Source organism: Strix aluco, chromosome 20 (genome assembly GCF_031877795.1).
Source record: "Strix aluco isolate bStrAlu1 chromosome 20, bStrAlu1.hap1, whole genome shotgun sequence".
NCBI classification, from domain to species: Eukaryota; Metazoa; Chordata; class Aves; order Strigiformes; family Strigidae; genus Strix; species Strix aluco.
The window spans coordinates 5931719-5953545 of NC_133950.1; the positions used below are offsets into that span (position 1 = coordinate 5931719).

General features: G+C 48.1%; 1 protein-coding gene across 14 annotated transcripts in view; it reads left to right on the forward strand.

The window, feature by feature from the left end:
* Nucleotides 1–21621, forward strand: part of EHMT1 (euchromatic histone lysine methyltransferase 1) — a 123683-nt gene extending 102062 nt beyond the window's left edge. For all 14 annotated transcript variants that reach the window (XM_074846123.1, XM_074846128.1, XM_074846130.1 and 11 more), the window contains 11 exons: nucleotides 1897–1998; nucleotides 2784–2888; nucleotides 5542–5696; nucleotides 6506–6673; nucleotides 7061–7205; nucleotides 8174–8251; nucleotides 9441–9556; nucleotides 11804–11890; nucleotides 16341–16419; nucleotides 19275–19450; nucleotides 19735–21621. In XM_074846123.1, coding sequence (XP_074702224.1) covers nucleotides 1897–1998; nucleotides 2784–2888; nucleotides 5542–5696; nucleotides 6506–6673; nucleotides 7061–7205; nucleotides 8174–8251; nucleotides 9441–9556; nucleotides 11804–11890; nucleotides 16341–16419; nucleotides 19275–19450; nucleotides 19735–19918 — 1395 coding nt within the window. In that variant the 3' untranslated portion in view covers nucleotides 19919–21621. The remainder of the gene's footprint in view (nucleotides 1–1896; nucleotides 1999–2783; nucleotides 2889–5541; nucleotides 5697–6505; nucleotides 6674–7060; nucleotides 7206–8173; nucleotides 8252–9440; nucleotides 9557–11803; nucleotides 11891–16340; nucleotides 16420–19274; nucleotides 19451–19734) is intronic.
* Nucleotides 21622–21827: the final 206 nt, after the last annotated feature.

A 21827-nucleotide genomic window follows, 5' to 3' on the forward strand; every position in this document is an offset into this window, starting at 1 on the left:
CAGCTGTCAGTTTGCCTTTAGCATGCTCTGGTTGCTTTGCAGTCTTGGAAAATATACAGATCATTTATTAGTCCCATAAATCAGCTGCTATTTGGAGCACAGGAACCCTCCCCATGTCAACTTCTTATTGTTACAACCTGCTGCTGTTGGCGTGCTTCTCTGCTATTGCTGGGGAGTACGGCAGGGCCGGGATGCTCTTTTTGTGAAGGAGCTGGCAGGGCCAGGAGGATTGCACAAGATATCAAGTGCTGCCCACCCTGAGCCTTAAATGGATCCTTGGGAGCCTGGGTCTGAGCTGGAAAGGGGCAAAGGACAGGACAGGCACATGTGGATTTATGCTGGCCACTGTCACAGGTGTCTTGGAGCAATCTAGGCATCTCTCACCTGATTCATCCCTGTAGAAGAGGAAAAGGTGGAAGGGTTTTTTTGCTTCTAAAGGTAAAGGAAAGGAAAAAAAATCCTGAGCTTGCAAAAGCAAATTAGAAGCCTGAGATCACGTCTGAAGTCTAGACTAGTTTATTATGTTAATTAGTTTCTTGCACCAGATTAGTCATCTTTTTGAAAGCAGCAACACTGCAGTTTAAAATCAGCTCCAGTGATTTCAATGAGAAATCTGGACATTAACTGCTGCAGGTGTGTGCCAAGCCTGCCCAGCCCGGCCCTGCAGGCCTGCGGGGTGGAGGGGATGCTGAGGACAGTGGTGGGGTGGGTGGGGGCTTCTCAGACCCCAGGGTGAAGCTGTTGGTCCTGTTAATAGGACGTAAAAGCCCCACTCAAAACCTGCAGAAACTTTATATTAAAATATGTCTGCTCTCCATAGGGTTGAGAAGCTGCACTTGGCTCATGCTCATCTAAGGGGAAAGCTGTGGCATTATTCAGATGTGACAGGCACTTACGGGGGTGTAGAAACCCCACCTTTACCCCAAGAAGCCCACACAGTGTAATCCCTGACCGTAGACGTCCCATCCTTGCTTGGAGGGTTGCTCCCTAGTCCTGTGCCACGTTCTCCACTCAGCTCCACCCGAAAGCCCTCACCTCCGATGGTGCTTCAAGGGGTTTAGCTGGAGGGAGTAATTTTGGTTTTCAATCTTTCATTTCCTCCTCCTATTTCCTGGTCTCTGGGCCTTGCTCTGTGCTAAGCTCTTGGGATATAAATGCCTGATAAAAATCAAGCTCCAGCCGCTGAGATCTTTGGTGTTAGTGTGGGAGTGTCTCCGCCATGACTCACAGCCTGTCCATCTCCACCAGATCCTGTATTCTCAGCTCCCAAAGGCGTTTTTCCTTTCAACCTTCATGTTTTTTTTTTTATTTCCTATCTCAGCAGATGGCTGCGGGCATGCTGGAGACTTGGTCTCTCAGGAGGCTTCTAGCCCTTGTGCAGGACACCCCTTTGCCCTGCTGCCAGGTGCTGGAATAAGGCCTTGTGCTAATAAAACACATCAAAAGAACTGTATAAACGGAGCATTTCAGATTGAGACAAGGGTGCTTTTCTGATGTAACGTGCAAGCTCTGCCTCTGCAAGGGATTTCTGCTTCCCCTTGGCTCTCAGCACATGGAGAAGGGTTGGAGAGGGTCTGTTGGGGAAGGGGAACATCAGTCTGTGAGGGTTTGGGGCTGGTACCTTCCCTAGACTTTGCAAAGGCATCTCTTCCTGTAGCCTTTGCACTCTCAGCCTCCTACTCTGCATGGGTTGCACCTCTGAGCTTTGTGTAAAGCTCCCTCTGCTCAGTGCTGCTGTTGGTCGCTGCTGCTCTTTCCCCTCCTGGCAGTGGGCTGGGTGCTTTTGGAGTCCTCTGTGAACTTCTCTGGTGTTCCTGAGCATCACTGGTGTCATGCAGACATGGGAAACACTGGGAAGGGATGTCCCCTGAGTGCTTGTTCTGTGGTTGTGTCCAGGACGCGGAGGGCTCCACGTGTCTGCACTTGGCTGCCAAGAAGGGGCACTATGACATTGTTCAGTACCTCCTCTCCAACGGGAAGATGGATGTCAACTGCCAGGTGAGGCCTTTCTGAGAGGGGCAGAAGCTGCTTTTCGCAGGTCAGGGACCCAAGTTTCAGCAGCATTCTGTCTGCACAGTGGTTACTCAAATACAGTCCTGCTGCTGGGGGGCACCTGAAAAACATTATAGGGTGACAGTGCCATGGGCCTCCCGGTCTGCCAGAGAAGGCAATCCCCTCCACTGACCTCATGGAAACTTTCCTTCTCTGTGCCTCGATTTGCAGCTTCTCCTTGACCCTGAATTTGCTGGTGGAGCCTGTTGCTCAAGGGTGTTACTGTGCCCCTCCTAGTCGGGGGTGGTGGGATCATGGCATGCTGTGGGATGGGTCAAGCCTGGCAGTTGCCATCCCAGAGCTTATCCATTGCCATGGGGTGAGACAGCACTGCTTTGGGGTTCCTCGTTCTGGGGAAGGGTCAGCTCCCCCAGGCTTCTCAGGGAGCTTTTGTAAGAACTTTTACACGAGCTGGATGTTCGTTGTGCCTTTTGGACAGTCAGCTGCATTTGAACGACCTGGAGATCCATTGTCAGTGGGCTGAGCTACAAATAAACTCCAGCCTAATGAGGTGTGTTGGTTCAAATCACGCTGGGCTCTGCAGGACCCTGAGGGACCTCTCCCTGCAGCAGTGTGGATCGAAGGAGAGTGATAAGACAGACCTGGGGAGGAAAGGGGTCTGTGGCTCCCAGGCAAGGTGCACCCTGCTGTGGCTGCCAAGGGGCTTGTGAAGCCAGCAGGAGACCGACTTGCCCATTCTGTGTGTCTCACCCTTTCCTTTCCCTCCTCAGGATGACGGAGGCTGGACGCCGATGATCTGGGCCACTGAGTACAAGCATATTGAGCTGGTGAAGCTGCTGCTTGCGAAGGGGTCAGACATCAACATCCGTGACAATGTAAGGTTCTTCCTGGAATCCATTTCAGAAATTAACCACAATCTCTTTAACCACAATTTAAAGACCAGACAAGCCCAGGGAGGCAGATTTTGGGCTCAGTGCAGGGAGGTGCAGTGGTCCCTTGACACAGGTGGTTTGGGGCAGTGACTGAACAGTGTCTGCTGGGAGAATTTTCTTCCATATTCTGGGAAGAAGTTTACAGTCTGACAAGAAGTCCTTTTCCTCCAGTTTTTCCAACATACCCCATAAGGATGCTGTACGTAATACTGCAGGCAGCTCTGTGCCTTGCTGCTTCTAATCCACCTGGGTCTACTCTGCTGCCACCAGGCAGATCCCCCTTGAGTCCAGACTTACCAAGTCTGCGTTGGTCACAGGCCAGTGTGCACTGGGCATGGATTAGGGGCATCCTGCGTGCCTTTTGAGGGGCATAAGCTTGTGCTCGTGTTTTCTGGATGGATTGGGCAGATGCTCTGCCAGCAAGTACTACAAGCCTGGCTTTTCCTAGTCATAACAGGCATGTAGCCACCAATGTGGACAGAGCGTGCCCAGGCTGGCAGCTCAGCGTGCTGGAGCTGGCTCTTGGCCTGCTCTTCACCTCTGTAAATCCTGCTCGAGTGGGATGTACTCTGTACTTGAGTCCCTGGGGGCTCCGTGGCCCAGCAGCACTGCGTATCGGGCTGTGCCAGCCAGTTTCATGGGGATTTTCAAGTAAACAGAGAAGATACAAGGGAGATGCTGTCTCCTTTTTTCCCCAATCATCCATGTTTCTGTTCAGGAGACTCATTATATCAGCACTGCTCCTTTTTTTCTTAATAGTATGTTTTTATTTTTTCTTTTTTGTCTCTAAGGATACTGAAACCCCAGAAGTACCTGCAAGGCAAGCTTGAGTGTGAACTGGGATGCAATGAGCTACTCCAGGCTTTGGCCTGTAGATGTGAGATAGTTTGATAAATGAAGGGTAACAGGCTTCACTGCTTTTTGCCCAGAGGTGTTACAGTGAAGTACCTACCCTGCCATCAGTTCACACTCTAGCATGCCTCATGGCAGGGTATTTTCTTGTCCAAGGCTCCTCGTGCTTTTTTAATCCAAGGGATATAAGCAGCTGGTTTATATTTGTCTCCCTAAACACCTTGTTTTGTGTGGTGCTAGCAGAGGTAGGTGTTAGCGTGCTTGTCTTACGGGTCTCAGAAAGATCCAGGTGTTGCTGAGGAGTCACCATCCTCAGTCTAAAAGCCCCTTCTCGATAGGAGCCTCATTTCCGTGGTAGCTTAAATAGTTCTCAGGCAGGCCCAGGTGTGATACTGCTCCTAAAAGCAGAAGTCAAGGCGAGAGAGGGGGCTTTTTGGGTTGTTACACTGCTTCAGAGCCCTAGTGTTGAGTCCGAGCAAAACTGACTTGCTCGATCTGTCAGAGAAGCCTTTTGGCTGTTACAAGATCACACATTAAATGATGAAAATCGAATCAGCTCAGTCAACAATTTACTTGAAAGAAAAGTATCCTCTTAGCAGATGTATGTATCGCATATCGGTTACTGTACCTTCGTTCAGTGTCTCCTGATTGCAGTCATTAAGAAGCAATGTCACTTGTGCTGGGAAACATCATACTCAGCGAGAAATGCGTTTGATTGTAATTATGCTGCTGTTAGGCAGTAGCCGATGCAAGGCAAAGTAGTGAGTCTAGGTGTCTGTAACCTGTCTGAGCAGCAGCATGTGGTGTGCAATTGACAGGATTAATTTTTTCTGTAGATTGGTATGTGATGTGATTAGGGTTTTTATTTCTAGATGTTACCATAATGGGAGGCAGAAACTGTATAGAAAAAGGTCTCCCCGCTCCCTGGTGTATGTTAATAGCCTCCCCATTTAAGGAAGGATCTAAGTTAATTTGCAATGACTAAAAGATGTGCTTTATTTTTGCTTTAAAAAGGAAAAAGGAAAGTTAGGTGATCATTGCTATCATTGCACTGTTGTAATCGATGTCTTTAGAGCTTGTCATGGGGAAGGGTTCAAAGTGTGCTGCAAATTGCACTGTAACAGAAAACAAGAGTATCATCGCTTAAAATATCTCCATCCCAAAGATGAGTGTTCAGCTATTTCTAGTGCTGCTAGTGAGAGATGAGTACATACAGTATTTAAGAGATGCCTGAAGTCGGATTGATTGCTTTACCTGTGGCTCGTGGTTCACTTTCTAGCACCTTCATATACCCTATAGCTTGCGCTGTGCTCTTTTTCTCTTTAATTTTGTAGCACTGGGAGACGTGCTAGCTTTCCTGTCTGTCTGGGCTGGGGAAGCTCAGCTTCTAGCCTTTTCCAGCATGTTTGTTCATGTCTGTCACCTCTCTCGTGGATTGATCCAGATTGTTTTGTGCCTTAGAGACAGACGATTTGCCTGCGTCTATAAGGAAGGCAATGGACCGCTTTGTGTGCAGCCTCCCCGTCTCTGGCGCGCGGAGGCGGCTGGAGTGAGAACTCCCTGCTTGTCTGCGTGGAGATTTCCCTGCCCATCCTGGCAGTCCCAGCCAGAAGGAACAATGTAGGGAAGGAGACTGCAAGCCACATGTTGCATGCTGCAGGTGTAGAGCTAAGGATGGTGAAGTCCCAAAGCGATCGGGTTTTAATGCACTAAACAGCCTCTACTCTGTTGTCTTTCCCTCCAGGAGGAAAATATTTGTTTGCACTGGGCTGCTTTTTCTGGCTGTGTTGACATAGCAGAGATACTGCTGGCTGCTAAGTGTGATTTACATGCAGTGAATATTCACGGGGACTCGCCCCTGCATATTGCAGCCAGAGAGAACCGCTACGAGTGTGTCGTGTAAGTACGGCTCCAGCCCTGCCACTTCTCTCCTTTCCCCTGGTCACTCCTTCCTACCTGGGTGCTGGCTGGCAATCTTGGGAGAACCTTTGAAATACCTTTGGCATTTAAGCACAGACCAAAACTGGGATGGAGGGCTTGTTTCTCCATTGCCCTGCTCCTCGGGGCAGTGGGTCTGAAATGTCAGAGCTGGTGTAAAAAAGATGAGAAAATGTGGAGTGGTCTTGGAGTCTCGGGCAGAGGACTTGAGGGGCTGTGCTCAGCCTGGGCTTCCCAGCAGAAAGGCATCAGGCATCTTTGATTAAAGGTTTTTTTTTTTTTTCACAACTAGCATGGCATAATATGGTAACAGGGCTTTTCCTTTGCTTCATCACTGCTATGAATAAGGTCATCATGTGTAGTCACCAGAAGCTGGTGAGTATAAACAAGGGCCAAGTCCAATACCAGTTTCCTGTGGGACTCTTCCATTTCCAGCCTACTCTTCCCACCCCATATCTTTCCCCGCCAGAGAGAGTTTCAAGCCTGTGTGAAGTTAGACTGGTACCAGCAAGGTACCTGTCATGCCTGAAGCAAGGCGAGGTTTGCCCCGAGCTCTCATGAGTGCCTAGAGCTCCAGTCTGTGGCTTCTGCCAGCGCCTTCACCTAGAAGGATTCGCTGAACCATGCTTAATAAAGAAAACTCAGGTGATTATTCACTACCACAGACTCTTCCTTGTCCCTTGAGGGCTGGCTGGAGGATGTGATTCAGCTCGTTTTCCCCTTGCACAGTTTCTCTTGGGGGTTGCTTATCCTTTCTTGCTGTTTTGCAGTCTCTTTCTTTCCCGTGGCTCGGATGTCACTTTAAAGAACAAGGAGGGTGAGACTCCGCTCCAGTGCTCCAGCCTTAACTCTCAGGTCTGGGTGGCCCTACAGATGAATAAGACTCTCAAAGAATCATCTACTGACAAGCCTGCCCAGATAGAGAAGGTCGTGAGCAGGTGAGAATACGGTTGGCTTTGCTTATGGGTCATGAAATAGAGCCCTTTCATGGGGGATGCTGGGGGCCTGGTTTGAGAAAGGACTGTAAGTGCATGCTTAGCTTTTTAAACTGGTGTGAAGGTCAGTTTGGGCTTAGCAAAAACTAAGCACATGCTGATTCAGACCATGGTTTGTAAATTCATTCTCTGAATGGAAATATTCGCAAGCACAAAGAACAATCTCTAAGGCAGGGTGGAAAAAAATGAACTCTGTTCTAGCCTGAATTGCTTTCAGGCTTTGAATGCTCAGTGATCAAAGACAGTAATTCTGCCCCAGGATGGCATTTGAATGGCCCCTTGTTCGGGGGAGCTTTTCTTCTGTGACAATTCTCTTTCTCCCACTAACAGAGACATCGCCCGGGGTTATGAGCGGATCCCGATTCCCTGCGTCAATTCAGTGGACAGTGAGCCTTGTCCTAGCAACTACAAATATGTTTCGCAGAACTGCGTCACCTCCCCAATGGACATTGATAGAAACATCACTCATTTACAGGTGAGGGATTGTGTGTATCCACGTGTATTTTCCTGCCCCGGTGTGTGCATTCAGAGATGCTGTAGTGCACTGCACCTCAGAATAAGTTTTGCATTCAAGATGGGATTGTCTGCTCCTAATATTGCCATCAAATTCCAGGCTGTAGTCCTAAACTCCAGCTCTTGCTCTAGGAGATTCTCTTTTTCTTCATTTCCAAGACTTAAGCTAACCTCTGTGTTGAGCTGTGTGCTGTAGCATCAGCCATCTGGTGCTGGCTGATGTGGCTCCTGTTCATCCTTTTCCTCTGTTCTGTATCCGGAGAGTTAGTGAGTTGTTGGGAGACCTTCCTCGTGCTGTCTTCCTGCTGACTGCAGCGTCCAGGCCAAGGTCTGCACTGTGGTACTGGTAGTTCTCGAAGGGCCAGGTTGTGAAAGCAGAGATGGGAAAGCGTAGGGTGAGGGTGACCCGCCTCTGGGCACAGCTCTCAGGAGGCTGAAGTGAAGGTCCCATGCTCAAGCCTTGTGCAGCAACTGGTGGTGGGACTGTGCTGGCTTGGGGAGCACTGGGGAAGCAGCCAGCTGGAGCACCTGTGTGGCAAGAAGCAAGCAGCAGGGGAGGACTGAGACATCATGTTGCATCATCTCCCAGCTCTGGTCCTTCCTTGGACCTTTCCTTGACCTCAAGTGTGGAGTACAGCTCACAGGGCATGGAGGAACGTTAGTAACACAGGGGGACATCCTCTCATGAGAAATGAAGGTGGCTCTGTATGAGATCCTCTCCTGCAAGCCAGAGTCCTTTAACGTTCACTGCACACAGAAATAAATAAAGCAGTAAAAATGCCACTGAACTGATGAGGCTGGTTATCTTTCTGGCTAACGAGCTGCAGCAGGAGGTGAAGACTTGTGCTTTCCTCTCTGACCCCGTCACAGAAGTTGTTCTTTCAGTTATGTGTGTGTGGTGTGGAGTTAATCCCTTTTCTTATCTTCCAGTATTGTGTATGTATAGACGACTGCTCCTCCAGTAACTGCATGTGTGGCCAACTCAGTATGCGCTGCTGGTATGATAAGGTGAGGACACAGAACCTCCTGTTGGGTTAGACCAGTGTTTACGAGCTGAACTTTGCACAATTCAGGATTTACAGTAGTACCTTAAAAACAGTTCCTTGCACAACTCCTCTACTTTTTGTTTTAAAATGCCTACAGTTGTACTCTCAGCTTTAAGATGCAGGTGATAATAACAAAATGCATACTCAGGGAAGCTTTTCTAGTGTTATTTATTTGTGTTACTGTCATGCCAACTGAGCCATTAATTATACCCATGTGATAGAGAGCACTTAATAATCCATGCGTGAAATCAGCTTCCATTTCAGAGCAACATAGAAAATGCTATAATATGTAAACAAGGAAGGGTAGTAGAGGGAATTTTTTTTGCGTGCTTTTATTTATTGTGATCCTTCTGGATGAAGGCAAAGTAAAGATGTTTTAACTGCAACACTGCCAGAAGCCTGGTTTGGTTTGGGTAAGTACGCTTCAATCCTCCAGGGAGGTTTTGAGGTTAATATTTGGACAGGTTCTGCTAAGATCAGAAGTTCTGTGAATCTCTGCAAGTTTCTCCCAGGGGGAATATTGGCATCTTTCTTTCCTTTGTAGCCATTTTATTTACACATTAATAGGTGATTACATCTTTCAAGCCTTAAAAGCCAAATTTGTTAAATATGATGAACTGCGTCTATCGCTTCCTTAATCCTACACGGTTGGTAAATAATGGAATTGTAGCTTTTTTGGAAGTATTGTTTGGGAAGATAATGTGGTGTACTGAACAACTTGGGTGTACTGGCCTTGTACTCTGGAAGTTTAGGCTTTATTCCAGAGACAGACTAAGCATCTGCTTCTCCCCTCCAGCACTGCAAAATGATAGTAATGATGATGCACACCGGTTTTTTGCACAGCACTGTAAGATTTTTTTTTTTTTTTTTGTGGTGAGTGGGGTGATGCCAGGCAGCAAAAATTTAGACGGTCTCTTGCTGTTTGTCAGCTGTCAGCGATAGTGGTGAGTTTGCCACTGTTGGGGTAGAGCAAAACCACTGCAGAAGCTGAGGTCTGCTGCTGGTTTTGGGGAGGTCAGGGCATGCCTCCACCTTGGGGTTCTCTGGCCTGTTTTTACACTCAGGGGAATTTCTGCTCTTGTCCTGTCTCTGGTTTGGAGGGGTCACAAGAACAGACAACTAACCCACTCTTGAATGCCTCTCCTCTTCAGGACGGCCGACTCCTGCCTGAATTCAACATGGCTGAGCCACCACTGATCTTTGAGTGTAATCACGCGTGCTCGTGCTGGCGAACCTGTAGGAACCGGGTGGTGCAGAACGGGCTCAGGTGAGAAGGAGGATCCAAATGCAGCTTATCTTGGCAAGACCAACACCGAACTCATGAGCTTTCTGCCTCTCTAGTTTTAGCTCACCCATAAACCCACAAAAACCCAGGAATTCCTGAGATGAGACAGAAGTTGAGGCAGGTGCTGCTGCAGAGTGGTGGGATGCAAGTGGGTTCCTGTGTGCTGCTGGTGGGAATGAAGCAGCAGTGGGTTGATGAGCAAAATTAATATTTGCACCCTGCCCCCGTTGCCATCACATGGGAACTGCGGCGTTCTTTCATCAGCTCGACCATAAAACATATAAATGGTTTGGGGGTTTGCATGAACAGCCTATATGTAACTTCTGAGGTGGAGATCTGTGAAGAAAATAACAGCAACAGAAACTGCAAAGCCTTAATTTAGAAGATCTTGTAAGTTAGCAGTCTATATTGGAAATATAGGCCAGCATGCCCAGACTTATTTCCAACTTATTGGCATGAGGCCCCCTGAATTGGATACCTGAATACCTGTCAGCCTCAGTGCTGCAGATTAGGCTGTCAGGATTTTGGTGCCAGCCTAAAAATGTAAATGTCTTGTTTTGGACCTCTGCTATGGAGAAGTTTGCTGCTGCACTGAGTTCAAAGGAATCCCACTGGAAAAAAGACTTTTGCAAATTTTTTGTAGTACTGACAAAACTTTTTTTGCAAGCTTTGTAGTTTCAGTGACATTTTCAATGTTAAAAATAAGTAAGGAAAAAGCTCGATGCGTTTCCACAGAACTTTACCTCTCTCTGGTTTTCGCTGCCAAGCTCCAGAGCTCCGGTGTCTATGTGGGTGTTTATTTAGGAGCTGTTGCTTTTGCATTTTTGCCTTGCTAAAGTAGTTTTCTGGGAGACTGGAAGGGTTGGAAACCCAGTCATGAGTTTGGGAGAGCAGCTTTGTTGGGAAGCTGGCGGTAAGGTCGGGTGCTTGGTAGAGCTGTGCACGAGGCCCCTGGGGAGGTGGTGGAGGAAACCTCCTGCATTTGGGCTGCAGTGTGACACATGGGTGCTCTCCCTCCACTTTTGCTGCTTCCTTTATCAGATTTGCTCCAAATTAACTCCGCTCGGCAGCGCATACATTTCCATCTGGCAGGCTGACCCACCTCAGCTGGGAAGCTGAGATCGGAGCCTAAACCTGAGCTTGGCTCTCTGCTCTGCTGTGATGGACGAGGCAAAACATGGGGGAGCTTCCTCCAGCCTGAAATACAGTGTTATAACCAGTTTCTCTAAGAGTGATCGTTCTCATGAAGTCATGTTTAACCCTGGTGAAGGCTCCAGGGGCTGTGAGCAAACATGAGAATATGCTCAGCCCCTGGTTTGAGCTGACAGTGCAAGGAGGGAATGGGTGGGGGAAGAGGAGAGAAGTACTGGAAAAAGCAACAGGGTGAAGTTAAGGTGAGCATCGGATTTCTCTTTATTCCGATAACAGCATTGCTGAGAGTGGGTTTTGGTTCCCTCAGGGACAGAGCAAACCTTCCCTAGCCCTGGAGACTGTTCATCCTGCACTTAACTCAAGTTCTGGCTGAGCAGGAGGCAGAATGACTTACAGGATTGTTTCTCTGCCTATAAACTCCATCAGTAAAATTCCACAGAGCAGCTATTACACCAAGAAGTTTCAAGTTGCAGCGTTTCTTCCTTGTCTTTCAGCCAGGGAGCTGGATATGATGGAGTTGCTAAATGCACTGGCCTCAGCAGAGGGCAAAGGGATCGGAGCACTTAGCTCAAGGTGTTCTTTATTCACCGTAAACTCCCTGCCTCCCCCCTGCAGCACCCCTCTCTGCAGAGCTACACCTTCCACCTTCCCTGCCTTCCCCTGAGCGCTGGGTGTGTGCATGGAAGGGAAAGGAAATGCTGCTGGTGGGATACTGGTGTCCCACGTGTAAATCCATGGCATAACCACACAGAGCATCCAGTCCCATACCCACTTCCCCAGTCCCTAGGTGTGCACCTTGCAAGGTGCAGCTGGGCGGGGAGAAGGGGTTGGTGGGTGCCTGTCCCTTGTCCCCAGGCAGTTTCCATCCGAGCACCTGCCCACGTGCTCAGAGCAGCCGTGGGAGTGGAGCGTACCCACAGTGGTGCCAGCGTGAGAACTGGGGGGGTTGAATGTTGAAATCATCTTTGAGTTTGTGGTGGTGGAAGGTTGCTGGATATTTTGCTTATCTCTCTATGAAAATTTGTTGTTTTTCTGTGGAGTGCTGCCACTAACATGGCTTCATTTCCTCTTTTCCAGGACTCGATTGCAGCTTTATCGGACACAAAAGATGGGCTGGGGTGTGCGAACGATGCAAGACATTCCACTGGGAACCTTTGTGTGCGAGTGAGTTGTTCAGCTTTCATTAGCTCATGCAAACCCATCGCTTCCCAAGGGCCGGGATGGTTTGCTCCTCTCTAAGGAGAGGTTTTTACAGAAATATAAGTGACATCGAGCCGAGCTGCTTGCCCTCAGTCAGAGGTTTCCTAACTCCATTTCCTGCTGTTTGTCCTTTCCCTCATAGCATGGAGCTTTCTCCACCCCTCTCCGTCTTGCTGGTTTCTGTTCTCAGCTTTCTTACCCCTCTGATACAGAAGTGATGGGGGAAAAACACATTTGGGTTGTGCTGCAAATGTGCTCAACTCACGTGTTCACTGTGGATATGGGACACTTAAGGCCAAGGCAATTTGAAACAACTTTTTTATATGCGATCTTTTTCTGTTTCAGTACTGACTTCTCAAGAGGTTTTCCAGTGTCAGAGCTCTCTGGCTTTAGTCTGATTCAGCAAAACAGTGAAGCACTTGGCGTTAAGCACATGTTTCAGCTCTGATTCGATAAAGTACTTGAGAACAAAAATGTTCAGATTTATGGCAAGTGAAAAAACTGCCATTGAACCCCACAGTTTTTAGGCTTTAAAGTGGTATATGTACTTTATTAAATATTTTGGAAAGTGTTTGCGTCATTGCAATACCACAGTGAGTGAAGACCTTCTAAATAAGGCTGGACTTGTGCCCTTCATGAAAATAGGTGCTGGAGTTTTTTAGAACCAGTTATTGATGTTTTATAGAATTGGGGCAGGGGATTAAGTAAAATTATTGCAGAATTAAAAAAAAATAATAAAGGAAGAGAAAAATCTGCAGTGAATTGGCCAAGTATTTCTTCCATGTTAGGAGCTGGCAAATGATAAAATGTTTTTTTCAGAGGTAAAGGTTGAAACTGCTATTTGTGGGGAGTGGCTCAAGTCTGTCTGCAGGAGGGGCTTCCGGTTAAGTACCAAAGGTCTTGGTGTCCTGGTTCAGGATCCAGAGATGAGCCAGAGCCTGCGAGCAAACGGCTCCCAAACAAAAAAGGCACCAATTTAACCAAATCCTAATGGAATGCTAATACACGAGAGGAATAAGCAGTGGTGAACAGGCAGCCCAAGGAAACGGCGGCCCTGCGCAACAGCGTAATTAACACACAGGCACATCGTGCAGCCCATCAGAGCTGATGGGGTTCAGATACCACAACCACACTGACTCTTCCCTCCACCCTTGCCAGGAGCTGCTGACACTGTTTCAGTGATAGGCGCTATCTTCTTCATTATCTAAATGAGCTGCATACTAAAAATTTGAGCTAATTTATGTCTTGCCCGTGCATGTTCCTCCTTGTCCCCATCACTCTCTCACACACACATGTTATTTACTCAGCTCACCAGCTCCAGCCCTTCTCTCCTCCTCTAGCCAGCTGCACTGCTGTCCTTCCTGTGAGTCTTTACATGCAACCTATAGACTTGTTTTCTTCCTTTTCTCCTCTCTGGCAAAGAAGCCCCTGTGCTGGCAGTGCTCGGGGGCTGCTTGCACACAGCAGCTCCAAGGATTGGCTCTTGTGGGAGAGCATTTTGCATTAAACGTCTGGATTAGAGCCCTGAGCGGGTAGTCGCTTTGTACGGGGGTTATTAGTCTGCTTTGGAAGGATGATAATTGTCTTGGTGTAAGGATGACTTCTGTTCTATAATTTTTCACATATACCTGCGTGGGGGGCAAATCTGGAGTAGTTCTCACAACGCTTTTATTTTGCAAAACTCTTCTGGTCCTGACTGTTTCTGTGTGTAAATGCCTTTCTTACACACATACTGCTTTTCGGCCTGCTCCATACTTCAGATACCTTTCAACTTCTCTCTGTAATCACTCCAAAAATGGTTTCCCTTTCTGTTTCTGCTTGCAGGCTGTCCCTCTGGCAGCCCGCAGCAGCTTCTGCAGGGAGCGTTTAGCAGCGCTTGGAGCAGTTTGGCAGCTGGGAGCGAGGCTTGGCCAGCGCGGTGGCCAGCCAGCCCTCCCACTGTCATCGCCAAGATTCCCCAGACCCTTCAGCTCCCCAGACCCTTCAGCTGCTCCAGAGCCTCCAACTAACGGCCTCCAGTACCTTCAGCGTGGTCCTGGAAGCATCAACTTAGCGAGGAAAGATGCAGCAGTGTCATCCTCCCTGCCCCGCTGGGCTCCTATGGAGTTTTTAGGCTCTTCTGCTGGCAGATGCTCAGGAGCCGTGCTCGTGTGCAGGTTTCTGCCTGGACTCCAAATTTGTCACTGCTTAGAAGTGGCTGTTGCTCACCCTGTCCTGATGTTGCTGTGGGTTGTTCTGAATCTGCTCTGTTCATGGTTGGTTGGTAGATGGTGTAGCTGCTCATTCTGGAAGTGGCGCAGCTGGTTAAGGGCTTTTGTTGGAGAGGCTCTGAATTAGTGGGATGCAGAAACCAGAGGATTGTGAGGATCTGCTCTGTTCCTTTCACTGCACGTCCATTATGTGGTTTTCAGATATTTCGTTTCTGTACAAAACTGATGTTCTAATAAGATACCATCTGCATCGAGCCAGGTATTTTAGCCACACCTTCACCCAGAGAAGCCCCAGGCATCCTGTCTCCCACACTCCGTAGAAGACACTGGAGCCTGTGCTAGGGACTTCTTGTTGCTCTTGATTTTTGCATGGAGTGTGCTCTGATCTTGCAGTGATGAGTGGCAGTGTAAAGCTCTGAGGTGTAGTTACTTGCCATCAGCATGCTGAGAAGAAAGATGCTGGCTTGACTTTGGGAGTTCTTAAATGAAGGGGCTGATGCTCCTGCTCTTTTTTGGGTAGGAACTCCTCTTGCACATCCTTCCATAACTTTGGACGTTAGAAGTTAGGGAACCATTTGTATCTTTAAGCATTCCTGGAGAGGAAATGAGTTACAGGAATAGTCTTTAAAGGAACATCAAACCAACAATTTTTAATTAGATTGTGTTTTCTTGTTTCACTGAGTTGTAAACCTGAAGTGGCTGTCCCTGAGCAGAGTGCCTCTCTGTGCAGCATTATTCAGCTTTTTCTCAGCTTCTGCTGACTACCGTGCCATGCTACAGCAATTTCTCTCCCTTTCTGGCCATCATCTTCCTATTGCTTTAGGTCACCAACGAGCGTGTGATTTCCAGTAATGCCGCAGCCTTATGGGAGCACTTAATAAATAACAAGATGCAGTGGGGGCAAACAGGAAGATCACACGCGGCGGCAGCCTCCTGCTCTGGCAGCTCGACTTGGCCAGATCGCTCAGATTTGGGAACTGCAGCCAAACGATCCCTTGTCACGGAGCACGTGGGTTCTCTCCAGGTTAATGTTTCGTGGCTCTCCTCTTCCCCAGCCCTGGAGTTAAATGCTGCCTTGAGCCACCGGGGGAGATGGGTACGGTTGGTTAACACTTCAGAAATGCCTTGAGAGCTGCAGAGGAATGATGTGATTATGGCTGCTGATCATGGAAGTCTCTGTTGATGCTGCGAAGAATATTTATTCATATTGTGAATTCCTTGCTTATAATTAATTAGTATTGCAGGCCGGGAAGACCTACATACCAGAATCTACTGTGCTGTTGTTGCTTTCTCATATCCTCCCTCTGGCTCAGTTCCTTTCCTGTTGTGTCTCTTCCTTTGATTGCAAGCAGGGCAGGGCAGGAAATGTTGAACCTTGACAGTCCAAAACTGTCTAAGATGGAGACAGGGAGACAAATGTGGGGACGCCAGTGCAGTGGGGACTCCTGCAACAAGGGGGTTTGCATCAAAACCAGCATCTGTCTGGGTGTGAGAGGTGGTGCGTGTGTTTAGTCCTTCTCAGCAAGCCGGGCCAAGCAGCACGTGGTTTGCAGTGCTTGGAGGACCTGGTTGGAATCTGCCTTGCACCTGGTTTTGCAACAAGGTGGTTGTTACTGGGATCACAGCTCTGCTTTGAGGGGGATTACAAAAGAAGCCTAGATCCTTCCAGGGATCCTGCCAGGTTAGGTTAGACCTAAAACTTTTAAAACAAAACTTTTTAAGGTAGGTAGTTTATCTAATCACTCAAAATACCCTGGAAAATACAGGAAGGACAGACACAAACATTTTGCTTTCGGATGTAAACAGCACAAGCACTGCAGTGGTGCTAGGAGAGCCAGGGCGTGAGTCTGACTGTGAACATAAGGAGAATTGGATTAATGTGTTGATCTTGGCCAACAAAGAGATTTGCAAAAGGAAGCATAGTCCTCAGGAAGAAGTGAATTTTGTTGAAAGTAAGACTCCATTTTTAATATTAAAAGTGTAGCCCTGAAAAGACGGAGTTTGGAGCCAGATTTTAGCTGTTGTAAGCTGGCAAAGCTCGGTTTGTCTGGGTGGCTCTGAGATGACCTGCACTGCTCAGGCTGTGGGTCGCCATCAGTGGCTGGGCTGTATCCCTTTCTTTCCCTTTTCCCAGAAAGAGATGTTTAAACCCAAGCTTGCGATTGCACGAGCATCTTATTTCTGCCTTTCCTGTTTGTCCCCAGGTACGTTGGTGAGCTGATATCCGATTCCGAGGCAGACGTCCGTGAAGAAGACTCCTACCTCTTCGACCTTGACAACAAGGTACTGTATCTGAAGGTGTCTGATGAGATAAACCCAAGGTCTTGCCTCTGCAAAAGAGCAAAGAGAATGTTTGTCTCCATCTTGATGTACAGCACGATCTGAAAGCCTGCAAAGAGGAGAGCTACACCCTCGCTGCATTTTAGTCAAAATACAGAGCAGTTGAGGTAAGGCTTAGGGCATGTTAAAATGGTAACAGAGCCCAGCAGCGCTGGGGCACTGCGGTACGTGCTGCCCACACCAGTTTTGATGCAAGATGCTTTTCTGTCAAAACCGTTTGGGCATCCTGAGTTCAGTTGTTCAGTTTTTAATACTCAAGTGTGTACATGCACGCTTGCAGCTGTGTTGACTGGCAGCTCCGTAAGTTTTTCATAAAAAGATGAGCTGGAATACTGAAAAAAAAAAAAAGTTCACTTATAAAGGGATCCATCAGATACCGTGGCAGGTACTTGAGGCTTGTTCTGCTGGTAGTTATCCTGCGCTGCTCTGTGGAGGGTTTTCTCAGAGCAGAGATCTTGCTTTGAAAAGTGTGATCTAAAGCTTTTAAGCAAGACCATCCCTTCAGACTTCCCTTGGGAAAGGAGAAGAGGAGAAAGGTGAGCTGAGGACTCAGAGGAGTGGGGTGGCTTCCAAGGAAGGCTGTAAAACAGGCTCTGTCTTGTTTCTATCATCACCTAGTGACAAAGGAGCTTTGCTTTATTTTTTTGCCTTTTTTATTTTTTAAAGTGACACACATTCAACAACTGAAAAAAGATAAGTAACGAGTCTTGTAGTCAGTCTGAAAACAGTGGGGTCAGACCGTAATTAAGAAGTTGAAAAGCAGCAGGGACTTCAGCTTGGTTTGTGCATTTATGAGCAAGAGCCTACCTGGGCCTTGCCTTGCCTTTAGGTTAGCCCCTGGCCAGCTGCCTTGAGGCTCTTGTGAAGCCTTCGGTGAAGCAAGGAGGGAGACCTAAATACAGGCATAAGCATCATCTTTTTTTGGGGGTATCTTCAAAGTGGAGCATCTGTAGAAAACGAGGCACCAAGTCATGGAGTGATCATTAGAAGCAGCCCGTTGGGCTGGGTGGAGGAGGGCAGGGCAGAGCCAGCTGGGTCCTGTGGCCTCCTGAGAGATGGGAAATCACTAAGGGTGGAAACCCCAACCCTGGGAGGGGCAGCCCTGGGGTCCTGGTGTGTCTCGGAGGAGTGGCCTGAATGGGCTTGTGCTGTAGCGAGAGTGGTTGGGTCGTCATTTCTGTGGTCCCTGTTCCTTGAGTTGTCCCTCCAGGCCGGGTGCGTGGTGAGTCGCTCTGTGTGCCAGGTCCTGCCGGCACATCCCATTCCGCGTCTGAAAGAGGGCAAACATCAGAGCCAAAACCTACTGCCGTTGCTGGGTTCCTGGGAGGAAGACATAGCACAACAGATGCTCCCTGAGCTTCCACTGGTTAAAGAGATGATTTTCTTGTCTCTATACTAGAGAGATGGAAAAAAACATGCTATTTCTGGGAAAGACGGAGTTGAGTTCTAGCTGCTGTGGTTGCTTTCTGTTCACGTTAAGCCGCCCCTTTCCCACGCGCAGGCTCATCCTCTGCAGTCCTTGCTCACACGCTTGGCCCTGCCGCGAGGAGAGGCGGCGGCCGGGGCTGCACGCTGCCACATCCCGGTGACCCCAGCCTGCCTGCAGGCCAGAAGGGCTTCCTCCGGGCACCCTCCCTTCCGAGAAACCCCAGTGCCTTCCCACTCTTGAGAGGGAGACTCATCACACCCCAGAGCAGGTTCACGGTTTCTCCTTTTCCTCTCTGGTTGCCACTGTGTGACTCTTAGTTCCCAATACCCTCGCAGCAAGGTGGGAAGCAGTTTGCTTTGTGGCTTGTCCGCCTCGGTAGCTTTGCAGTGAGGACGCTGCCTGTGTTGGTCAAGGCAGCAGGCTCCTTTCTTGAAAATGTGTTCATCTTGACTTGCGTGGTGGAGAGCTCAGATCCTTCCAGATGGTCACTAGACATGCTAGTGGGTGATGTTGTCCTCACCAACCATGGCATTTCCATGGATGAAAGTGAGGGGGTGATGAGAATTACAATTGAAATTAGAGCTCGTAACACCGTGTGATAAGGGACCGTGTGGGGTGTCACCTCCCCCAGTCGTTGGGACATCTTCCCTGGGCTCCTGCACCAGTTGGGTGGCGTGATCTGGCACAGCTCATCCATTAACGATTGCAAGGTGCTTGCCCAAAAGGGAGTTTGAGCACCGCTAATGGATCCTTTTGCTTTTGGCCTCTTTGCAACTGAAATTAGCTTCTGTAATTAAAGTCTCTGCTTTGCACAGTCATTCTCTGCTGGAATAAAAAAGCCCTGAGGGGGGTTCTTTTATTTTCAAGGAAAACAAAATATTACTGCTCTCTGGGCTCTCTGGAAAGGGGATTTCTGTCTTCTCACTTTCACTTTTATCTGCAAAAACCTGTGTTTTCTCGAGGCTCTGGCTTTGTGTTTCCTAGCTGTCATGTTCAATTAGAAGACAGAACAGACGCCTGTTCCTCTATCCAGTGGCTTTGGTGTCTGCACCAAACATCAATCCCACTATGTCAAACTGGTGCTTTAGCAGAGCAGGGCTGGGGTGAGCTGCTGTGCCAGCCAGTGCAGGGGCATTTTACAAGGTCTTTGGGCTTGTGCCATGCAGAAAACTGTATTTTCAGGGTAAAGTGTGTGTGTTTAGCTCTTTTAAACCCACAGCGGGTGTCCTGCCTGCTGGTGGTTGTTCTTGAAGCTCTCTAGAGTATTAGTGGAATGACCAATAGTCTGGTCATTTGTTTTATTTAAAAGTAGCGGTAATAATACTGAACCCAACCTCATCTAATGAACGATGCAACGTTTCTCTTCTAGGATGGAGAGGTGTACTGCATAGATGCCCGTTTCTATGGCAACATCAGCCGCTTTATAAACCACCTCTGTGAGCCAAACCTCATCCCGGTGCGAGTCTTCATGTCGCATCAGGACCTCCGCTTTCCCAGGATCGCCTTCTTCAGCACGAGGCATATAGAAGCCGGAGAAGAAATCGGGTAGGTGCTGTCCCCGGGGCTGCCCTTCCTGCGGGGAGCCACCGCCTCGCTTGGGGAAGGGGTGTGCAGAGCGAAGCTCTGCTGCTCCTGAGCTGCTTCACTCCGTCCCTTTGCTCCCCGGGCCACGTCCCCAGAGTCCCCTGGGGATCCCCCAAGCACACTCCATCCCCTGAAGCTTTGCAAAAACCCAAAGCGTGGCAGCACGGAAGGTTGCTGACCCTGGGCATCTTGCTCTGTGCGGTTCTGCTTTGCGGGTGACCCTGTCTCTTGTCTCTCTCTTGCAGTTTTGACTACGGAGACAGGTTCTGGGACATCAAAGGCAAATATTTCAGCTGTCAGTGTGGTTCACCCAAGTGCAAACACTCGAGCTCAGCGCTGGCCCAGCGGCAGGCGAGCACCTCGTCCCAGGACACGCAGGAAAACGGGCTCCCTGACACCAGCTCTGCCACGGCAGCCGGCCCCTTTTGAGGCTCCGCTCCCCAGAGACTGACTTGTTTTAACCCTATAGATTCACATACTGTCTGAATTTCCATTTAAAGAGAAAAAAAATCTGAAAAACAAACAAAAAAAAAAAAACCCGCTCAAGGAAAGCCAAGGGTTCGTGACACTTAGGGCTGTGCCACCGACTGTTACTTGAGGAATAAGTAAAAGCAAATCCCACCTCCGTGATGTTGTTCTCCCCTCCCTGGTCCTGGAAAGCTGCTGGTTTTCACAGTTGCGTGTGGAGGGGTGGCTGTTGCGTTTTTTTTCCATGCGAGCTGTCCTGGCCTCCGTCTCTTAATGTGCTAAGTGTTGTCAGAGCCAAGGGAGAGCCGCCCGTCCTCCGACTATTGTTAATTGAATGGATCGCTCATGCCAAGTCATCTCCAGTTCACTTGTAATAAACTTTGAATACTTGATGGGACTTTCTTTTTAAAAGCTGGGGGGAGCGGGGAGGGAGGGGGAGGTGCTGGCGTTTGAGTTTGCTTGGCACAGCCCTGGGGCAGGTTCTGCTGGTTGGTTTTTGTTGGTTTGTTTGGTTTTTTGGTTGTTTTTTTTTTTTTTTTTTTTTAATCATTACTTTCTCCCACATCTCGCAGGACGTTGCGGTGGGGCCTTTCCCTAGGAGCTAGAGGGCATTTCTAACAAATACCCTCCTTGTTACCAAATCCACTGGCTTTTTTCTCTTCCGATGAGAAGAAACCCACAGTCCTTACAATCCCTTTGGTCCCTGGCTCTCTCCTGAGCTGACCAGAGACGCTTCCCCTAAGACCCCGCTCCCTCCCGGGCTTTCTCCGTTACAAACCAGCTCTCGTCTGCGCCGCTCGGCCGTGTTACTGTCTCAGTGTTCGGTTCGTCCGTGGAAGGATTTCCCTCACCCCGTCGCATTAGCGGTCTTAGAGAGGGAAGGTTGAAGGGGATTGTACAAGACACTAACTTCTTAAGAAAATCATTTTTTTCTTTTTTTAAAAATAAAGTGAATGATATATATATTATAGAGAACCTCAACTTGCGTCTGCCAGCTGGGGCGAACAGCAGACAGGACATGTCACGGCGAGAAGATCCCAGATGCCACCAGCTCGTCTGTTCCCATCACTTTTCTCAACGCTGGGCACCTTCGATTAATTTTTAAGCTACACGCTATGAGGTTTCAATAAACTGATTTATTTTTTACCATTACTGAAACATTGGGGACTAGCATTAAAAAGAAAAAAAAAAAAAAAAACCACAAAAAAACAAAAAAAGGCAAAACGACAACAAAAAGAAACCACAAAACAAAACGGTGCTGATTCTGGTGTGATTTTTGCTCACCACGTGAATATAAACTATCAATTGTATAAAAAGAACAAAGTGATTTTAGTATAAAAATGCAGGAAAAAAACAAAACTTTTTTTAAATTGTTAGTATTGTAGTGTGAATAAATTCGCCATCACCTTTTGTGTGGTGGCTGGGCAGGTCATTATCTTAATTTTTTTTTTTTGCATATATCTTTAAATACTGTAATTAGTGCAGTAACAGTTTTTTTTGTTCATCTCTTCTAGAACATTCATAATGCCGTCATGTTTATTATTATTATTTTTTTTCTGTTAATGTTTTTGACAGTTTTAAAGGAGCAGTCTTTTGGCTCTGATCATTTTCTTGTTCTGTTTTCAATGAAATCAATAAAAAAAGAAAAAAAAAGTGCTTTAAAAGGAGTTTGGCCTTTTTGTCTGCCGTGCTGGTAGGGATGGCACCGTGTGGGGCTGGAGCGGAGGGGACTGGCGCTGAGACCTCTCATCATTGGGTTTAAAAGGAAAATTAGGAAAGCAAAAAAAAAAAAAAAAACTGATTTGGGGAGGAGGGTTTGGATTTGGTTTTAAATTTTGTATAATCCCTCAGGGTTAAAGGCATCCGATTG